The sequence below is a fragment of the Rhea americana genome, unplaced genomic scaffold (genome assembly GCF_003343005.1).
Source record: "Rhea americana isolate MKP2758 unplaced genomic scaffold, rheAme1 scaffold_111, whole genome shotgun sequence".
NCBI lineage: Eukaryota > Metazoa > Chordata > Aves > Rheiformes > Rheidae > Rhea > Rhea americana.
The window spans coordinates 2222365-2241062 of NW_028185162.1; the positions used below are offsets into that span (position 1 = coordinate 2222365).

The 18698-nt window shown below is 46.1% G+C and overlaps 1 protein-coding gene across 4 annotated transcripts in view; it reads left to right on the top strand.

Annotated features, from left to right (window-relative positions):
- Positions 1-120: 120 nt before the first annotated feature.
- The window catches only part of SSC4D (scavenger receptor cysteine rich family member with 4 domains), a 33511-nt gene continuing 14933 nt past the window's right edge, over positions 121-18698 (top strand). For 3 of the 4 annotated variants that reach the window (XM_085315402.1, XM_085315374.1, XM_085315394.1), the window contains exons 1-2: positions 11409-11871; positions 15366-15544. In XM_085315402.1, the coding sequence (XP_085171528.1) occupies positions 15433-15544 (112 nt within the window). In that variant the 5' untranslated portion in view covers positions 11409-11871; positions 15366-15432. Of the gene's footprint in view, positions 153-1077; positions 1161-11408; positions 11872-15365; positions 15545-18698 lie in introns of those variants that run through there. The other variant, XM_085315384.1, reaches the window with a different exon arrangement.

An 18698-nucleotide genomic window follows, 5' to 3' on the forward strand; every position in this document is an offset into this window, starting at 1 on the left:
AGCGGGCCGGGGGCGGGCGGCCGCGCGGGCCCGGCTGCGCCGGAGCGGGCGGCCGGCGGCTCGGTGTGTGCGCTAAATCGCGCGCACCGCGTGTGCGCTGCCGCTCTGAGAACCCCGCGCTGCAGGATTGGACAACCTTGCCGTGCAGCGGCGTACGTGGACTGAAGCTTATTTGCCTTTTCGGGCTTTGTGACCACTTTTGTTCTTTCTTAACAGTCCTTAACGTGGCTGAGAGGAGCTTTATAATCGCGCYGGAGCCTGCGTTACGCCGCAGAGCAGTGTTTGAGAAGCCAAGAGTGGCTGTGCTTGACCCACGTACTTCTCTCCTTTTATTAGGAGCTGGGAGCAAAACCCCTTGCGCGAGGCGTGCTCTGGTTGCAGCACCTCTGTAGCAGGCTACTCTTTCCTAGCTGAAGGCCTCTTTATGCAGCGCATACAGTACAAAGGGCTCTTGTATCACTGATCCAGAAATCTTTATTCCTTTCTCCTTCTGTTCGTCTGTTCAAGTAGGACAACTCTGCTCTTCTGCATTGTTTCATCTTCCTTAGCCCAAGAACCTCCACTTCTGCGTCTCTTCCCGCCTGAAAGAACCACGCGTATCTCTCCATCAGCTCCGTTCAGGTTTTCTTTGTGCTTCTTCTCTTTCCTTGTTTACACCTCTTACTGACAAAGAGAGAAAAATGTAGTCAGTCCTTGTACTGTATTTCCAGAGATGGTCTGGAGAAAAGCTGTTTTATTCARTTAAATGGTGTGGATTTTATTATTCAAGCATAATGATAGAAACAACCTGCCTTACTAGTTATCTCTATGATTAAAGACAAACATYGGAGATCTGATGCTTTCGTGTGGGAGAGAACAGAAAGTCTCATAAAATAGAAATTGTACTTTGGTTATCAATAATTTAGGGTCCTTAAGAAGATTTATATATACAGCTTTATCCTGAATGTCTGTTAAATTTTCTGCATTGCTTAATTCTGTAACACTTCTAATATGAAATGGGCCTAATAGGACTGAACAAGAAGCAGAGCTTCATAACCAGCATCCAGGGAGCACTAATCATTGCATTTGTGCCTGCAGGTGATAAAGGGAGGATTATAAAAGCAACAGAAAAAGAGAATCACCTGCTGGATTAAAGGACCTTTTTGTATATTGCTGTAAAGGTGAGCAACAAAGAGAGAATGAGATTTGAGTCTTTAAAAGATCTGAAAACATGGAGAGAASCAAAGGGAAGTTGTCAGTTCTCTGTGCTGAAAATTCTGGGACAATCTAAATCAAGTACTTTTGCAGAGAAAATCCAGGATTAGTGAGAAAGAGCAGGAGATAAAATGACCTCRCTCTTCCTTACTTTTGTGACTTTGAAGATTTTTATTTTGATGCCTTTTGTTGAAATCTTTTTGTCATATATAACAAGAAAGATACTGGAGCTGTTGCTTAGCAGTTGATATGTAGCTTTAGCTCTCTTCTAAAGCTTTGCTTTCTCTGTTCTCCCTCCCCTTTGGATTTAGCAAGGGTCAAATTTTGATCTCAGTGATGGGAAAGGTGTACAGGGCTGGGAAAGATTTGAAATGCTTTGTAGATTTGCCAAGTGTTGAGTGCACACCTGCAGGATTGCAAAACAACTGGAGAAGTTTGGGAGGCTGTCAAAACTTCCAACTTCAGATCTTGAGGAGAATATAAATCTGAAGTTGAGTAGCCTGGCAGCTGCTTTTTTCTATGTTTCTTGTATCGCTTATCTGGAGGCTGCAGCRGGCCGGGGGCTATTTTGCTTTGTGCGAAGCAAATTGCATCAGAATAACGGTGTAGTGTGCGTTGTTGCTCATTGCCAGAGCTGAATGTCTTGCAGTGGTCATAGTTTCCATGGAACATGTTGGATTGGGGTCTCCTTCTGCCTCAGATCCTAGGATAACTTGGATGCTAGAATAAAGAATTTGTTCTTTTTAGAGAAATGGCAGGTACACTTGTGTTCCTAGTCCTGTGTTCCTAGTCTTGTTAACTTTATGATCACAGTTGAGTAGAACGCACAGATRCACTGTAGGTATGCATATAAACATGAATACATATGATATCTATGTCTCTTTAGAGTTACAGCTAGGAACGCTGCTTAGTGCTTCTAGGTGTAGACTTTAGGCACTGCTTTCTAGGCACTAATTCACTTTGAAGATGGCTTATGATTCTTAGGGAGGTTATAACTACCTAAAACCAAATTCAGCTAAGAGATTGATCAGCTGCTCAACTATGTCCTTGAGGAGAGGTTATTTTTTTGTTTCATTTACATTCATGTAAATCAGAAATAACTCCCTGGAGATTAATGACGTTGGTTGTTTAAGCACAGAATGAGAATCATTAAATATAATACATTTGCACAGCAGATCTCTAACAATAGAGTACTATTTTGCTCTATCAGAGAGCTGCCTGTTTAATCTTGATCAAACCTCTTGTAAGACATATGCATTTATTTAGAGAACACATTAATTGTTAGTTCCGGAACCCCTTGCTGATAGGTAGATTATTTCTAGATGTAGCATTACAGGTAGGATCAGCAAGATATTTCAGAATCGGGAAGCATTTGCCAATCCTTATCAAACCTTTCTGGACTTTAAACTTTTCTGGACTTTACAGCTGGCAGTACTGATTCATCTGTGCTGGGATATGGTGTATCTTGATGTACCAAATGTCTCCCTGTTGTGTTTTTCAGGTACATAATTCAATATCATCTGCCATCCACTCATTTTGTCAATTTGAATAAATTTTGTTCATTTCCTCCAGTTCAATTTTACCATCAGTCTTTCTGGAGCATGGGCTAATTAAGATTTGTGACCACCATCTGACAGAATAGTATTTCTCATAATTACACACTTTTAATTCAATAATGTCTTGAAAAGATTCCCTGTTGGCCTGTACCAGTACTGCTGCTATTACCCTGTAGGAATCCTATTTCCCTGTTGGCCTGTACCAGTACTGCCACTGTTATGTAGTAGAAATGCTGTCTCCATTATGAACACACTCATGCTTGGAAAATAAAGCTTATAGAATAAATTCTGTCTGGAATCAGTAATTATAGGAAAAGTGCTGTGTAGAGCTGCTCTACACGATGGACATGGAACAGTATTGTAAAATTTTATTTCCTAGGTTAGATACCTGGAATGCATCTTTCCAGCGCTAATGTTGGGTCAGTTTTCTGGTTACAGATCTTACATGCATAGTGCTGAGCATGTTAAAATTGCTACTTAAATAAAAATTCTCCTGAGCTGTAGCTCCCTGCAATTTAGCCTTGTATGCAAATGTGCATAGATTTATCTGTTCCAGGATAGATGAGACTGTCACATACTTGAATTCAAAATACTCACAAAGTACTAATAATTGCCAAATGTGATTGATAGTGGGCTTGTAATGTGTCTATTTAAGCAATAAGTTCCACATTTAYGGCATAGATGCTTAGAATTCATGTCTCCCTGCAGCTATAATAAGGAGCCAGAAGAGCAGTATTAAGTTTTCTTTCCTTTATATCCAGGAACACATGGGCCTGAAAAAGGATAGGTATGCTTTATAAAACCATGCAGTGAACAGACTCTTATTTGTATGGTTGCAGAGGTGCACAGGCATTAAATATCCTCTGATCCTAAATAGGAAAAAGTTTTCAGGAGAGAATTAAGAAGGGTAAGAATATATTGTATTAAGCCTGTGGGCCACTGGCAGAGCTACACATCCGAGATAGTAAGGCATGACTAGAATATTAAGATATGCTGCAGATAAGGACTGAGGGGTGTCAGCTAAAATGTACGGAGCTGGATGAGCGCTTTGGACCCCCAGGGTCTGGCAGATGTTACGAATGAGGTCTGCAGGGCATTGGCAGGTTAAAGAGCAGAACAGGAGTGCATTGGGTGTGGTTATTGGCAAAGGGACATGGTCTGTATGTGATTAGAATAAACTAGAGAGATGTTGGGTGAGCTGTAGGAACAAGCTACAAGTGCGCTGGCTGAGCTATTGGGAGAAGGTAGAGATTCGTTAGCTGATCTAGTAGAACATCCTGCAGCAGAATAGCCAGGAAGCTCTGTAACGCGCACAAAGCTGCTGAGCTATTGAGCGCCTTGGCAACACAAGCTCTTTGCTGGATCTCAGTCATCCTTTTCTCACAGCATTTCTTCACTTGTACAAGCCACACTTTTATACCATGGCAGTTCAAGTACTCTGGAAGCAGAGCCCGGGTATCATATACAGTATGAATTCTGGGTCTGATAAACTGTTTGTGAATTTCAGATCTCACTGAGCAAATTCCCTCAACTATTTTGTATGAGAGTGTCTGCAAAGAAGCTGTGTGTTCCTTAAGCTTGAAACGTCCCCCACAGAGTCCACAAAGAGAACTGGACACTGAGGACACTGTTCACGTGGATGCAGACTTCATAGTCCTCACTGCTCCAGAAATGTTCAATATAGTTTGTACCCTAACAATCCAGAGTTTAACACAGTTCTTTATGCATTTTTTTCATCTAGCTGCCTTACTTCCTTTGCACATGCACTGAAATGACCTTGTCTGCATGTTCCCCAAATCAGTATGTAAAACAGTAAGTCTTCCAACACGGGATCATCTTCTGTCTGAGCAATCTAGACCCTGGGGTAACTATCTAAATATTTTTCTTGTCTCTATTTCTTTTCTTGCAGCAAGGCTGCAAGTTTGTTGAATTAATTTCGCCATGATCGCTCCATCTCACAGGTTTTTGACTCAAAGTTCTACACTAATGTATGTAAAACTTCATGCTTCAGGCTGTTAAATTGCTAGGGTTAGCCTTGTGCTTTGGGAAGTAACCCAACCACTTAGAAAACCGTCTGACCAAGCTATTCTCAGATTGCTGTGACACTCTAAATTCACAGCCTACTTGATTTCAGATTAATTTCCCTGAGCAGACAAACCCAAAGTGACAGGAATTAGGAAGAAATTCATCTGCAGGCAGAGTGTAATAGGTGACATTTCTTTTTATTTCTCTCTRTAGCAGCTGGTGCTGGTTCCTGTCAGGGACTGATTAGACAAACCACAGATTTGATCTGTTATGGAAATTCCTCTTTTACTGTGTGACCTTGCTTTCTGACACATTGGAAACAGCAATCGCTTTAGCTGYGGAAGAGGGCATGTCCTCTGTCCCTCGCTGTGACGGGAGATGCCCAGGGTGCCCTTCAGTGCCAGGGATGTGGCATGGTGCCAGCCTGCAGTCTAAGGATCTGGTGTTCTCTCCTTGCCGATGCTTGATTTACTTGATGTTCGAGCTGCTTAAGTGAAATGTTTTAGTAATGGCTACTGCTCACGGTACTGAACTTGGGATATTGTCGAAGATCCAAACATTCAGAGCTCCCGCTGAAGTCAGAGGCTGATGCGGATCTGTAGGAGAGCCTTAGAAGTTCAGCAAGGCACTTTTCAAAACAGAGACTTCCCAGTGGAGACAGAATTTGGCAGCTGCAGTGTCAGAGATTGCCTGAGGTTACATACTATGCCAGTGGGAYGGTAGGAGGAGAATCAACATCTGTTAACCTTTCTGTGCCTCGTATTTTTCATTTATTCTCTGGGGAAATTTGTATCTACCTTTATAGAGCTGGAGGAATGCAGCCAAGGAACTGCCAGTGTTGAGTCCTCGGGGATTCTCCAGTYGTGTGCTCATCTTTCCTGCTCTAGCCGGTCTGACCTTGACATTAGCTCCAGAGTGCTAATTACAGAAAGCATTTTCCCTTCTCTCTTTCTTAGTGGCTTTCCCTACCTCTGTTGTTTTTGTTTTTGTTTTCGTTTTCTTGTTTGTTTGTTGCTTTGTGGCTGACGAGCAGCGAACATTCCCAACTTTGGATTACGCTTGTTTGCCAATTGCTTTAATTACCCAGTCTGTTGTGTTAGTCTTTGACCCGTGGGCTGGGAACAGCTAGGCTTTGGTCTCTTCCCAAACTAAATCCTGCTGGAGCTGCATCAAGTGTTTCTTCCTGAAAATGTGTGCCACCTAGTGTATACTGAACTATGTGGCAGCTGAAAAAGCAAAAACCCACTCTGCTTCCTGAAAGTGGCTCCTTAAAACCGGGTTCATCCCCAGGAGGCAGAAGGGCGGGCCAGGGATTATAATGAGATGCTGGTAAAACTCAGTTATTTGGGGGAAGATTATGCAACCTTTTTTTTTATTATTAACATCAAGTTTTGTTTGGAGAGTGTGTAAACTTAGAATCTTCAAGGTCTCTCTGGAACAAATGGTTGCTTTTCTAGATCTATGTGGAAGATCAGAGCCATCTTTGTATGAACATGTATGAGCAARGTGGCTCAGACATGGCATCTCTGCCCCATACAGATTCTTACATGTGGAAAGCAGCAGCGTCCACCACTGCCTACCTTAGACTGTATATTCCCATATGGGTCAGCACTTCCTACATCATAAACCTCAGAGAGGTTTGGGTTATATGGTTTTTACTAAAAATCTCTAATCCTGTGACGTAAGCAGTCCTGTTTAAAATGAGTAATGTTTCAGCAAAAGCAGKCTGTCTGCATTCACCATCGCCGCAGACCTAAACGGAAATGTGCACTGTGTGCTAGTCCCAACGGACATGTCATATGTAAGTGTTTGTTGTCCCATGGGATCCTGTTGCCTGGAGCCTGCTTGAAATTTTGCCCCAAGGAGAAGTAATGTCATGAAAGGGGATGCAGAAAAGTGAAGGAATTACAGGCATACCCTAGCAGTAATGATTTGCAGTTGTGCAGTGCAAACACAGGTTTTAACTAGCAGCAGGGCAGTAGTTTTGTCTCCAGGCTGTTCCAGGGCACCATCTTAAGATTCAGCCCTGCTCATGTTGTGCAAGGAAAAGAACCTGAAACTTTCACCCTCTCTGCTGTCATCAGTGGTCTTTGGGTACTCAGGTCCCACAGATAAATAGCTGCCTAGCTTAGACACATTCAGTAAACAGCTGAAATTCTCTAGGGGCGTTGGCTGTGCAGTGTCTCTTTGTGTGCCTTAAGGTGCTTTTAGGAAGATGATGTTCTGTGCTTCCCATGCAACAGCCCATACCCAGTGCCTTAGCAGAGACCGTCTGCTGGTTGGGTGATCAGAAGGGAGGCAGCTACTCAAGGGTCCCATCTCCTCCTTCCCCCTAAGGACTGCAGCTGCTCTGCTGCCGCTCCGGATCCCAGCTGGGCAGCACAGATCAGCTGGCCCTTCTGAGAGCCTCCTTTAATGTGGTGTCCTTGAACTGCTCTTTCTCACCTGGCTGCGGTGGTTTCTGCAGCACATTTCTGTCAGGAAACAGATTACTGGAACAAACAAAGGTGATTTTGTTTAGGAAGGGGATGGGTACCTTTTGCTGAACTCCATCTTGCTGCAGCCGTGTGCAAATGCCATTCCTTTCTGGAGGCTGCAGCTGCTGTTTCCACTGCCTTTTCCTTCCCTTTGCTTTTAATGGTGTGTAGAGCTGTCAGAGTATGTGTTTAAAAATAGAAAATAATTATCAAATGAGACAAAAGCTAACCAGTAAGATGCTCTGGGCCATGTGTCCAGCTGCACCAAGGCAGAATTTATGCACCTGGACAGGAGGTGAAACATATATGGTCTTATACTATGATTAGGTCTTTCCCTTTCTCCTAAGGCTATGGAAGCCCATTTTGTTTTGGATGCAAGAGCTATCCTGAATCAGCTCCAACTCCAAAAGTACCTTTCTACTGACCAGTATTAGCTGAAATCATCATGGTAAGCCCTGYTCAAAGCCCCCTTCAGATATGCGCAAATACCACTGAAAATCCAGTTCTTGTATTGAGCTTGGCCCTGTGGAGTTGAGGGAGGATTGAAGGGCTGATTTTCTGTACGGAAAACTAAGCACAGCTGGTGGTGGCCTGATTCAGCCTTCTCACAGGCCTTTCAGATTGCTGGGATCCCAACACAGATTCACGTGCATGAGGAGGACAGGTTCCTGGTCCTGTGATCTCATGGGAGCACTCTGGGTCATGAGGAAGGAGGGAAATCATGGTCCTGAGCTGTCACTAGGGAATGTACTTYTTAGAATCGCACCAGGTACTTGGAGTTCAGGAGCAGCAGAAAGAGCAGAGTAATCCACTGTAAGGAAAGGAGATTGTGGGATGGAGTGAGGATGAGTCTCCCACTCCGTGTGAGAGATTTGCCTGGCTCACACTCACAGGGTGAGAAGAGAATCAGGCATAATGTTTCACAGGAAGAACATACGCCAAAAAAAAAAAAAATACCTGCAGAGGGTTAGAATGGGACTGGAAAACCAATCCAAAAAAGYGTACATCCAAGAACGTGTCAGCCCTTATTCCCTGCGACAGCAGACCATCCATGGAGCTGAAYAGTGCTGCTGAATCAGTTTGGGTATGCATGGGGACCAGTCCTGCTGCCTTTCCACTGTGTTTGCTGTTGGCTGAGCATTGCCCAAGTACCCACAAGCTGCTGCAAGGACAGTATAAATAGAAGAACCTGGTATTTAATTTCTCTAGGAGGCCATCCCTCCTCAATCTTAATGGTTTAGGCTGGTTCTTGGTTTGCATGTATGAACTGAGCTTTGTGGAGAGCTGTGGGTATTTCCTCTTCTCTGTCCCCGTCAAGTTTTGAAGTGTCTAATGAGATTGCTGACGGCTATCAAGATTTGTGTTTTGTTTGAGGGATTAGCCTGAATCTCATCCACTCCTGCAAATACTCCTTGCCCCTGGAATGGCRTTGCAGCCTGCCCCCTAAAGACACAGCTCCCTGAGCTGGTGCGGTGCCCATGTAAACCAACAGTGAGGTGGTACCTGGGAACAGCGTTTGGTTCCCACAAGCACAGCACTGCTCCACGCTGTCTACAAGCCGCAGCTTTTCCTTCCCTTCCCRATCCTGCTGCAGGCAAAGCATCCTTTGTGCTGAGCTGTTCCCTCCAAAATGCAGACGACAGCTAGAAAGAAACTCATAAACGCCTGGTGCTTTAGCTCAACAAACAACAGGGGAAACCTGTAGTTCATTATAATCCAGTTAATGGCTCACAACAGCAACTAGTGTCCTGAGAAACAGAGCAGCCCCCGACAATTCCTCCTGTCAGCAAAAAGATGCCTATTTTTCAGCTTATGACTTCTTTATGTTGCACCAGGCCCTTCTTGTAAATCACCAACGTATTTCCTAGCAATGGTGTATTACATACAAATTAGTTTCTCTCTCTGTACTTTCTAGATAGTTGAAAAGGGAAGCTTTTTTTTTTTTCTTTTTACCCTGGAGGCTCTGCATTTTCTGCAGATTTGTGGGCTGCTTATTTTCCCCAGCTTCCCCCCCGATCCAGCTGCCTGCTGTAAAACAGAGATTTGGCAGCAGCTGCTCTAGGTACTATCCACCTCGATGCAGGTAGCTGTAGTAGATGCAGATGTCACATCGGATGTTGATGTGAGAATGGCTTTGATCAGCCTGACCCATCCAGGGGCTGGGCTTACCGTGAGCATGGTGAGTATCACCAGAGACAGCAGGACCATCATGAAGGTTAAATGGAGCTTCTTTTCCTAGCAAATAAGAGAGCAGAAATTCTCTTCCGTGGAATGTTATAATTAGCCTTTCTTATGTTATGGCTGTTTCCTTGCATAAGCTGGCTATGTTTTCTGTTCCTCGAATCAGCACAAGCGCATAGCTTGCTACTGCCAAACCAATCAAAACACGTTACAGTAGCAATGCAGACATTGAAAAAAAAGCTGTTTTAGATTCTACCCAAATGGCCAGAGAAATATGTCCATGAACAGAGCGGAGAACTTCTTCAGAATGCTGGCTTTATGCTTGTGTTTTTGCATTTAGGGAGGCTTCATCTGTGGTGTTCAAAGTCTGGATTTGGATCTTGCTTCAGTTTTAAAGRTGATTATTCGTAAGCCACATTCCTGGCTAGATAGCCAGGATGGCTGAGAGTTTTTCAAAGTTTAAAAGGCACCTTTGAAACTCTTGCATTTGTGAGCAGATTAATTATAACTTCACTGCTACTGGSAAATAAAAAGTAAATGCCTAATTGCTAATTATTGAACCCATAGAAGAAAGTAATAGCAGATGGGTAACCATGCAGATAGTGACAGTTGTAGCTGAAGTCTGCTTTGTATCAAGTTAAAACACAAAGCCCAGACATTAAAGGGAATAAGCAATCCAGTAGGAAGAACAAGGAAGCAACTGCTGCCTCCACTGAAAGCACGGGTAAAAATCCTCCTGATCATAGGTTCAACTTGTTCAAATCCAAAAGCGCACCAGACTCCTCAGCTTGTTGGAGAAGCTTAAGAATTCACAAGATGAGGAAACCCAGTATTTTGGGGATTCTTTTTCAGTTGCTTTCAGGGCTGCTGAGACCTRTCTTACACTCTCAGGCATTTACTTGCAATGGTGACGGTTAAAYACACGCTCCCTTTAAAAGAAGAGAGCAAGATGCCCATATAACCATGTGACCCCAGAAGAYGGGGCTCTAGGAGATCACCTCCAGCCTGCGAGACTTGCAGGTTGGCAGAACTGTGAATTTGGTCCTAGCTGGGAGCTCAAGGAGACAACATGTACATGCAGAACAGGAGGTGAGGGAGGTAGATGAGAAAGGTTTCTCATGAATTGGAGACTGGGGAACAACAACCCAAATCTTCTGATCTTTTGATTTTGGAGARTTTGGAAAATATTTCCTGGACTTCCTTCTCAGAAAAGAGAGCACAGCTGCCACCAGTGTCTTGGCCAGTGATTGYAGGCTGACCTGTTGAGGGGCCTGATGGGGATGCCCCAAACCTGGTGTCTGGGTGTCCTTCACTGCTGGCTGGGGAGAATAGGCTTGAATCCCTTGAAGGCATATGGCAGGCCTCTCTAATGTCTTCAGCCAAATAGAGAGGTCACCTTTGATGCCTACTGCAGGAAAAGGCCTGCAAAAAGGACTTCAGAAGGGAACTCCCTGTCGTGTCTGTCCAGGAACACCAAGAGAGSACAGTGGGTTTGGTGCCCTTATCCTGCCTCAACTACCCGTGGAAATGGGTCCAATTTAGGCAATGAGGATTTTGCATGAGGAATGGAGCCCCTGAGCAAGTAGCCTCTGWGTCCCCTGGGAAGGACAACAGGCTTCTAGAGTCTCCCCTTCTGCCGGACTGTGGCTGCTGGCGAAGGGATTGACAAAATACTTACAGCAAAATGCTATAGCTGACTTCCCCAAAGTGGGCATTTAGTCATGGCAGAAGACAGTGGAAGGAGGCAGGAAAGGTAGAGGGAGCTAAAAAGCCCCAGTCCTCTCAAATAGCTTCAGGAAACCCTGTCTCCCTTCCCCAGAGATGTAAACTAGGCTCTGCTTTCCTTCAGCAGCACTGAGCCAGAGCCCARTTTAAGCATGTATCCTTGTCTGCCTTCCGGAAACCTGAACCATTCCCCACCCCACTATGTCTCTTTAAAGGTGTTCCTTCTCCTCCTTTCTCTTTCTCTCTTTTCCTCTCTCTCTCTTTCTTCTTCTTCCTCTTCTTCTTCTCCCCCCCTTTCTTTGTCATTTTATTTTGAGATAATCTGCCCTGGGATAGCACACAGTGAACATAGGGCTGCCTTCCTACAGCAGAGCTTTAAGCCAACTTACCTCTGACAGCAGCAACATCCAGTCCCCAAAGGTGAAAAGAGATGACAGGCTGGAGCTGTTCGGTTGATGGATGAGATTCTTTTTCTCTTCCTCCTTATTTTTTTTTTTTGATTTACTAAACAAAATCTCATCTTCTCCTGTGCCTAAGGGAAAAATTCCTGCCTTTCCCCATCACCTTTTGTGGGAAAAGAGGGAATATTCATTTCATCAATTATTTTTTTCTTTATTTTCAACTGACTAGCCAGCTCTTTTCTTTACTTCAAAAGAGAGTATTTGGGGGATTTAATATATCCATCTTTATACTGGAAAGAAAATAACAAGCAGGTATGTGGATTTATGACACTTTTTTTGGTCAGTGTGGTAATTACAAATACATAATGATCCAACGGGGTGATGGAGATTGAAAGATTTTAATTTCTAAGGAGGTTGAATTGTTGAAAAGCAGAAAGAAATCAYAGCTAGAAAGCAGAAAGGATTGGTCCAGTTCTGGGAGTGTGAAACGCTGGCTCAGTTCTGGACCAAGTAGGTTTCATGTTCAGTCAGAAGGAAGGATTTTTCAATGAGTGAAAAGAGCTCTTTTGTCATAATTTGTTTGCTGTGATACAGACTATTTTGGGTAAAAACAGAGATAGGACTGTCGGTGCCCTTTATTAGACCCATGTTCCTTTTGTGTATGTATTGCTTCAGATGCTTTGCTTAGTGCTTAGGAAATATTCGGGCTGTTCATGGTATATGTTACTTGTTATATAGGATGTGTGGCTGATTTTTTTCAAACATTCCAGATGCCTGGCAGCTTAAAAGACATTAACTTGAAGGCACTTTCAGAAGCCTTCTGCATTCAGAAATCTTTCAAAACTGATGCTGCAGTTTTTTTGTGCAGTGCCACAATGGCTCATAATGGCTTAAAGTCGGTTTTGAATATACATAAATTCTTAAATAGCCATGACCCCATTGGATTTAAGGAAGATCGGTTCAATCTGTGTAACCCAAGGTGTAGGGAAACAGCTAGGGTGAAGATGGAGGCTGCAGGTGGAAAAATGTAGGAGTGCAGGGTGAGAAAGACAGCCGTGCTGTATCCGCAGGGTGACTCTCCTTGTGGTTGGCGTGTTAATGGTTAATGCTGGCTGCTGCCCCTGCCAGGGGCACAGGAACGTGCTCTGGCTCCTTCACAAAAGTTGCCTGTGATAATAACTCATGCCGGAAACAGGGAGGTGCGGGCAAGTTCCCACTGCCGGCCCCACGCCTCGGCCCAGCTGCACTCAAGGAGGGAGGGAAGGTCCTGGGGGTGGGGGGGAGAAGGCTGTGTGGGTTTGGTGGAAATGCGGCAGCGTGCCTCCCTTGGGGAGGCAGAGGTGCAAGCTGGCCCCTGACAGCCTTGTCTGCCATCAGCCACCCTCCGCGAGGGAGTGGGGAGGGCCTGGCGGGACAAAAGGCGATATTATTCAGAATGGAGCTTCGCTGCGTTATGGATGAATGGAGTATTGAAAAACACAACATTAGCAACTAGATTGATTTTCATCCCTCATAACTGAGCCATTTGTCTGCTGGCAGGTCTCCTCCGAGGGCTTGCTTAGCAGGATTTGCACAACAAGAGCGGGAAGAGAGAGGGAATGCTGAACAGGGTCATACCCCTCTGTGACAGCTCCTCCTGCACCAGTGTGCTGAGGGCTTGCCTAGCTATCTCTAGGGTTGTGTTATGGTGATCTTTAGCTGGTGCGGGCAAAAAAATCCAAGGTTTACTTTGGAAGTTTGGGTGCTCATTGGAAATTCCTTGGTACTGTCCCATGCCACCCAACCTGTGGGCTTGAAAGACCCTGGTAAATCTTTCTGACTTACCAAGAAGGTTCAGAAGCTGAATCTAAAATGCCTAGGGCCTGCTTCAGGGTCAACACTCTTACCTTAGCTCCAGGAACAGAGCCCACCTCCGCTGCATGCTTGTCCACTAGAGTCCTGAATTTGAACAACTGCATGGACATTCACAAYGAGCAGCAGGAATCTGCTGGTGGGGGAGCTGGCCCCTAGGCCCTCGGCTTTCAGCGACATAGAGAGGGGCTCCGAAAACGAAGTGAATCAGGCAGGAAAGTGACTGTAACTCCTTCCATGGGCCAGCCAGGCCCTGAAAGAGATGGAACCAGCGGTCTGAAGGAAGCCTGGGCCTGCAGATGAGCTGTGGGGCAGCGACCAGTTGGAAAGGGAAGAGGTGCACAGCGTCTCCTGGTGCAGCCAACCTGGGGCCCATCTCTCTAAAGACAGACTTTGGTCCTCAGTGTCCAGACAGAGGGGAACATAGGCCTGATTTTTAAAGTTTCTGACCATCAGTAAATGCCTCAAGCAGTAAGTGCTCCTCACTTCAGGAAATCTTGTGCTTCACGTGGACTGAAGGGTCTAACATCAGACCTCCAATTATCTGAAGATTACAGCCTGACTTTACACCATGTGATAGCATCCATATGATATGACTTCTCTAGCAGATCATGATGCTTTCCGATGCTTTCCCAGTTACTCTGGTATTAGCTGGACTGCAGCGAAGTTGCTCTGAACTTACAAAGGTGTAACACAGAGCAGAATTTAGCCCCTAACCAGATCTCTCTCCAGGTTCCCTTGAGAGTGTAAATTAAACAGAGCTAGAAATTCACCACTTCGACAGTAATTTATGAAGAGAGCAGTAAATGAAGGGGAAATTGCATCTTATTATTTTTAATCTCTTCCTCATTTTCTCCCTGACATTCTCCTGTTTCCTTTTGAGCTTGTCCCAAGGGGGTTTGTATCTCATCCCTTCCCYGCACCAGATGAATGACATTGTCATATCTGATCTGTGTTCCCACAGCAATGCCTTTACCACCTTCTTCCCAAAGGAGAAAGAGGGGAAATAATGGGGTCTCATAGGTAAAGCAGCAAGGTTCCCATAAACTTGCTAGCCGAGGGAGGGAGGTATTGTGTCRTGTGGCTAGCACAGGAATGGACTGGGAGCCTGGACTCTTGCTTTTTACAAGGTCTCAGAGATCATCTGTGTCTAGTGACTGGAGCTGTGCAGGAGAGAGCACTTGAGTGTATTAATCCATCACAGGTGACTGTAAGATACTCAGTGATAAGAGCCTTGAAGAGAGATGGATGTATTCTTAGGATGCGCTGGATGGGTAACTCAAGTGCAGTATATGAGCATGCACTAACTGGGCAGGTCTCACAGGGACTTGCATGCAGCTTGGAAAAGAGTGCTGAGAAGGTGTCTGAGAATTTGTGAGATGGGGAGGCAGTTTCTTAARGGGAAGAGATCACCTCTTCACGAAAGCAAAACACAAGAGTGGAGAAGAGATAGGCATTGTCCCTAGAAATGTACTGGAAGGTGAACACCAGAGAGAGACGAGCTGCTTAAGGCAAAGCACAAGGTTGGCCACAGATCAGGTCAGGCTGGGAATTAGGTGAATRTCTCATCAACAGAGCAATGGAAGCTGGAGCAGCCTTGCAGGAGGGGCAATAGGGGCTGGAAGCCTAACTGGACATGAGGTGGAGCACCATCACTTTCCAAACAGAGTTTGCACGGTGTGACTTCCTGGGGCAGTAAGGCCATCCAGTGGCTTGGGAAATACCTTTCAGGGCAGTGTGGTGAGGAAGTCCTTTCCCAGTTCTTACAGGATATTGAATCATTTAATGTGTGTCTCAGTTTGTCCATGGTGGCCCTGTCTCACACGTATGTCATATATGGCACGGAGTGCAGGGGAGACACCTGCCTGCAAGACCTGCAAGTCCCTCAGCAGGGCAAAGCGCTTGTCCCCCACCTTGCTGCTGTGACTGCTAATGCTGGTGTCTGCCTATTTCAGGGGCAACTTCTTATCCGCTTCTCTGAGAGAGCTCGACGACCATCTGTGGGACGACTGAAGAGCGGAAATGAGAATTGGTCCCTGTCCAGTGGCCAGGCGCAGAGTGTGGCAGCCAGGCCTTTGGGTGCTGCGCATGCCCCTGATGCCAGCCGTGCTGTTCCTCCTCCTCGGCCCGGCTGGTGAGCTATCTCTTCGTCTAGCAGGAGGGGATGTGAATTTTAGGCGCGGGAGATCTTCCTTTTGGTCTTGTCATTGGTCTTCTGAATAACATTTTCTTGATGTAGAGGCATAGGCACGAATGCCATAGTGTCCCCAGTGGGATCAAGTGTGGGCAAGAAGAGGGAGCAAGTTCGGCTCTTATCTTCTGCTGTGAATAATGCGTGATGGCAAGTACAGCATCCAGGCCTGGCTGGTAACTGGTGCAGGCAGCTACTGGTGATGGAAATGGTGTGGATGTGGGCCTCAGAGCAGGCAGTCCCGCTGGGCCATTTGCACTCCCAGTTCATAAGAAGGCACTGACAGCCAAGGGACAGGAGCTGCTGAAACCCATTTACGCAGGGGCGATGGGCATGATGAATACTTGTCTCCTGAGGGAATGGGCTAGGCTTGGTACCCTAAATTGCTCCTGGTGGGCACTCTCAGACGAGAGCATTGGTGATTTTCAATCTTGTTTATGCTGACTGCAAAGCATTTAAGTTAAACTGGGAAAAGCTATTCCTATTCTAGACTGAGAGGGTCCACATGAGAGCTGTGTTAGTGTAATTATGCTGGTTTGACTTTATCAGTATAATTATAGTGATGCAGTTGGTAAAACCTTTCTGCCTCAACAAAGCTAAGACAAGACAAAGCAAGCTCGGAGCTAGGCAATTAAGGTGTAGTCAGACACTGCAATTGGATTAAATGAGTTTTAAAAGTTCACATCCCCTCAGCTGGTGCTTCCCATCCCTGGAGCTCCTCTTCTGGTGGTAGTGCCTGCTCCCYGAGCCGAGATGCAGGGACTCCCTGCAGGAGCCTGTTCCCCTGCAGAATTAGAGCAGGTTCGTCTCAGCTTCCAAGGCTGCTCCTTGCAGACTGCTTAGGCTCAGCTGCCAGAGTGTCTGACTGCCCCCGCTCCGCGCAGTGAGGATAAGCCCGGTCACCTCCTCCCTATGGGAGCATTTGCTATAGGACTTTGTAACTCTAAACCTCTGGTAGGCAGGAACCAGGCACTCTTGGACTGTCATGTTTCTTTTTGTGAATGGGCTCAGCTAAGTTGATAATGAAGGACAATTTGTCCTCYGCTTTGGTGGGTTTATTTATAAATGTACCCTGAAAGGGACCGTGTTTACTTTGAGCTAGTTGGTTTTTTTTCTTTTTTTTTTTTCCTTTGTGAAGATGGATGATCAGAGAAACTTAGGAGGCTTCATCTATTCTGCAAAAATACCATTTTAATGTTTCCTCATTAATGTAGAAATACCCGGAATATTTCTTCTGGTCTCTCTTGACTTTGCTGGAGGATGCTCCTAAATGAGTATTTCAAAGCTTTGACTTTGACCAAAGGGGCATGAATATTGAATATTTAACAACGCCCTTTTCATCCACTGCTTTTTAGGGACTGGAGTGGAGTAGATCTTAAAAACCAAAGCAATCAGAGTCAGACACTCCTCCTAAAAACCCTTCCATTTCCACATTTTTGGTGCAGCTGTGGTTGCAGCTGAATTATGTCTCTCCGAGGTGGGAGCAGGTTCTCAGCATGGGAGCAGCTCACACTGCCACGTCCTTCCCTGTCCTCTCCCTCAGTGAGCTGGTCTCTCCGTGTGTTTTCTTGGTTTCACCTGTTCCCACCTCTGGCTCATGGGAGCAAAGGGGGGGGGGGTCTCTCTCAGAGCTGCAGTGATTCGTGCTGGGACAGTTTAAGAGGATCCTTCCCCACTTAGATACGCTGCTTCCGAGCTGGGTATGGCCGAAGCAGATGCTTTGGCAGGTGTCGATCGCTGGTCACACAGCCCGGCGTGGAGCTCAGTTCTCGCTCGTGTAGCAGGTTGTACGCTGCAGCAGCTGGGCGACTCCCCACCCTGCTAGTGTTTAGCTGCGGTGGCTGGAAAGGTCAGCAGCRCTTGACCATAGCGGGCGCTGCTCGGCTTCTGCGGTTGATCCATGCAGGATGGCAAGCTGTGGGAATGGATGGCATCTCAATCCTAGACCATGCTTCTTGTTGCTAAGTGATAATTACAGTGACACAGTTGTTTTACTGTCATTTCTCATGGGGCCTCTAGGTCTTTCCTTGACAGCCCTTTTTTTGTAGCTGACTTAACGCTCTGCCAGGCCACATCCTAACAAGGCAAAAGGGACTGTGAGTTCATGGGTTCACCCTCCCCTTCAGGTTCATGTTATATTGCTTTTCATGGCTGTGATATCCGCCTCCTGAGTGACAGGACCTGACCTTTATGTTGTTGCTCCAGGGAAGAAAGACAGAACTGGAACAAGCAGGACAGGGCTGGTTCAAGCCAGGTGTGAGAAAAGAGGCCAGAGAGCCAAGCAAGGGTATATTGATTGGCCCCTGGTTGCTATAATTAATGTGAGGGGATTTAATTTGTTTGGAACATGTATTGCAGAGGGAAGGGCTTTGGAGTCAAAAGTTTCTAGCCAGAGGCTTTCTGGATGTGACGTTGGATTTGTGCTTTCGTTCCTGCAAGCCCAGTGCTTACTGAGAAGAGCCTGCCAGACGAATTACCAGTGCAGGGGATTAGGCCTGCTGGTTGCAAACTGGTGGGGCAGGTGAGCAAGTGGGAGCCTCAAAGCAAGGCTGTCGGCAAGGTGAGGAGGGGCCCGGGCTGAGGTGCTGACGCTCCATGTGCCAGGTCCCATTGCCCAGGACTGTAGAGAGGAGAGGCAGGGTTGTGACAYCCGAGCCACACTCCTGGGCTAGTCAGAGACCAAAACTGGGGTCCCAGTTTGTGTCTAGCCATTAATTTGCTTATGGTGGGGGTGGAAAGGGAATCCACAGCTTGCTCATGCCAGGTTGAACTTAACATGTAGGGTCTGTGCAGCAGCAGGAGGGGGGTGATAGCTTCCCCCAAGACACCTTGATGAGGAGATCCTAGCATTGCCGCTGTCTTCCTGACCATGCCTTGAAACACCCGGAGAAGAGGCTCCTCCAGCCTCATCCCATCCTCTGCCCCTTGCGCTGGGAGCTCCCCAGCGAGGAGGGAGCAGAGGGGACCCCACTTCTTTCAGAATTGAGGCCAAGAGGGTTTTTATATCCAAATAATCCTTTAGCTGCAGGAGAGGAGGGGGAGCTGGGAGCAGCAGGCCACTGGATGGAGCTGTTACTCTGCTTATTCCTGGCATCTC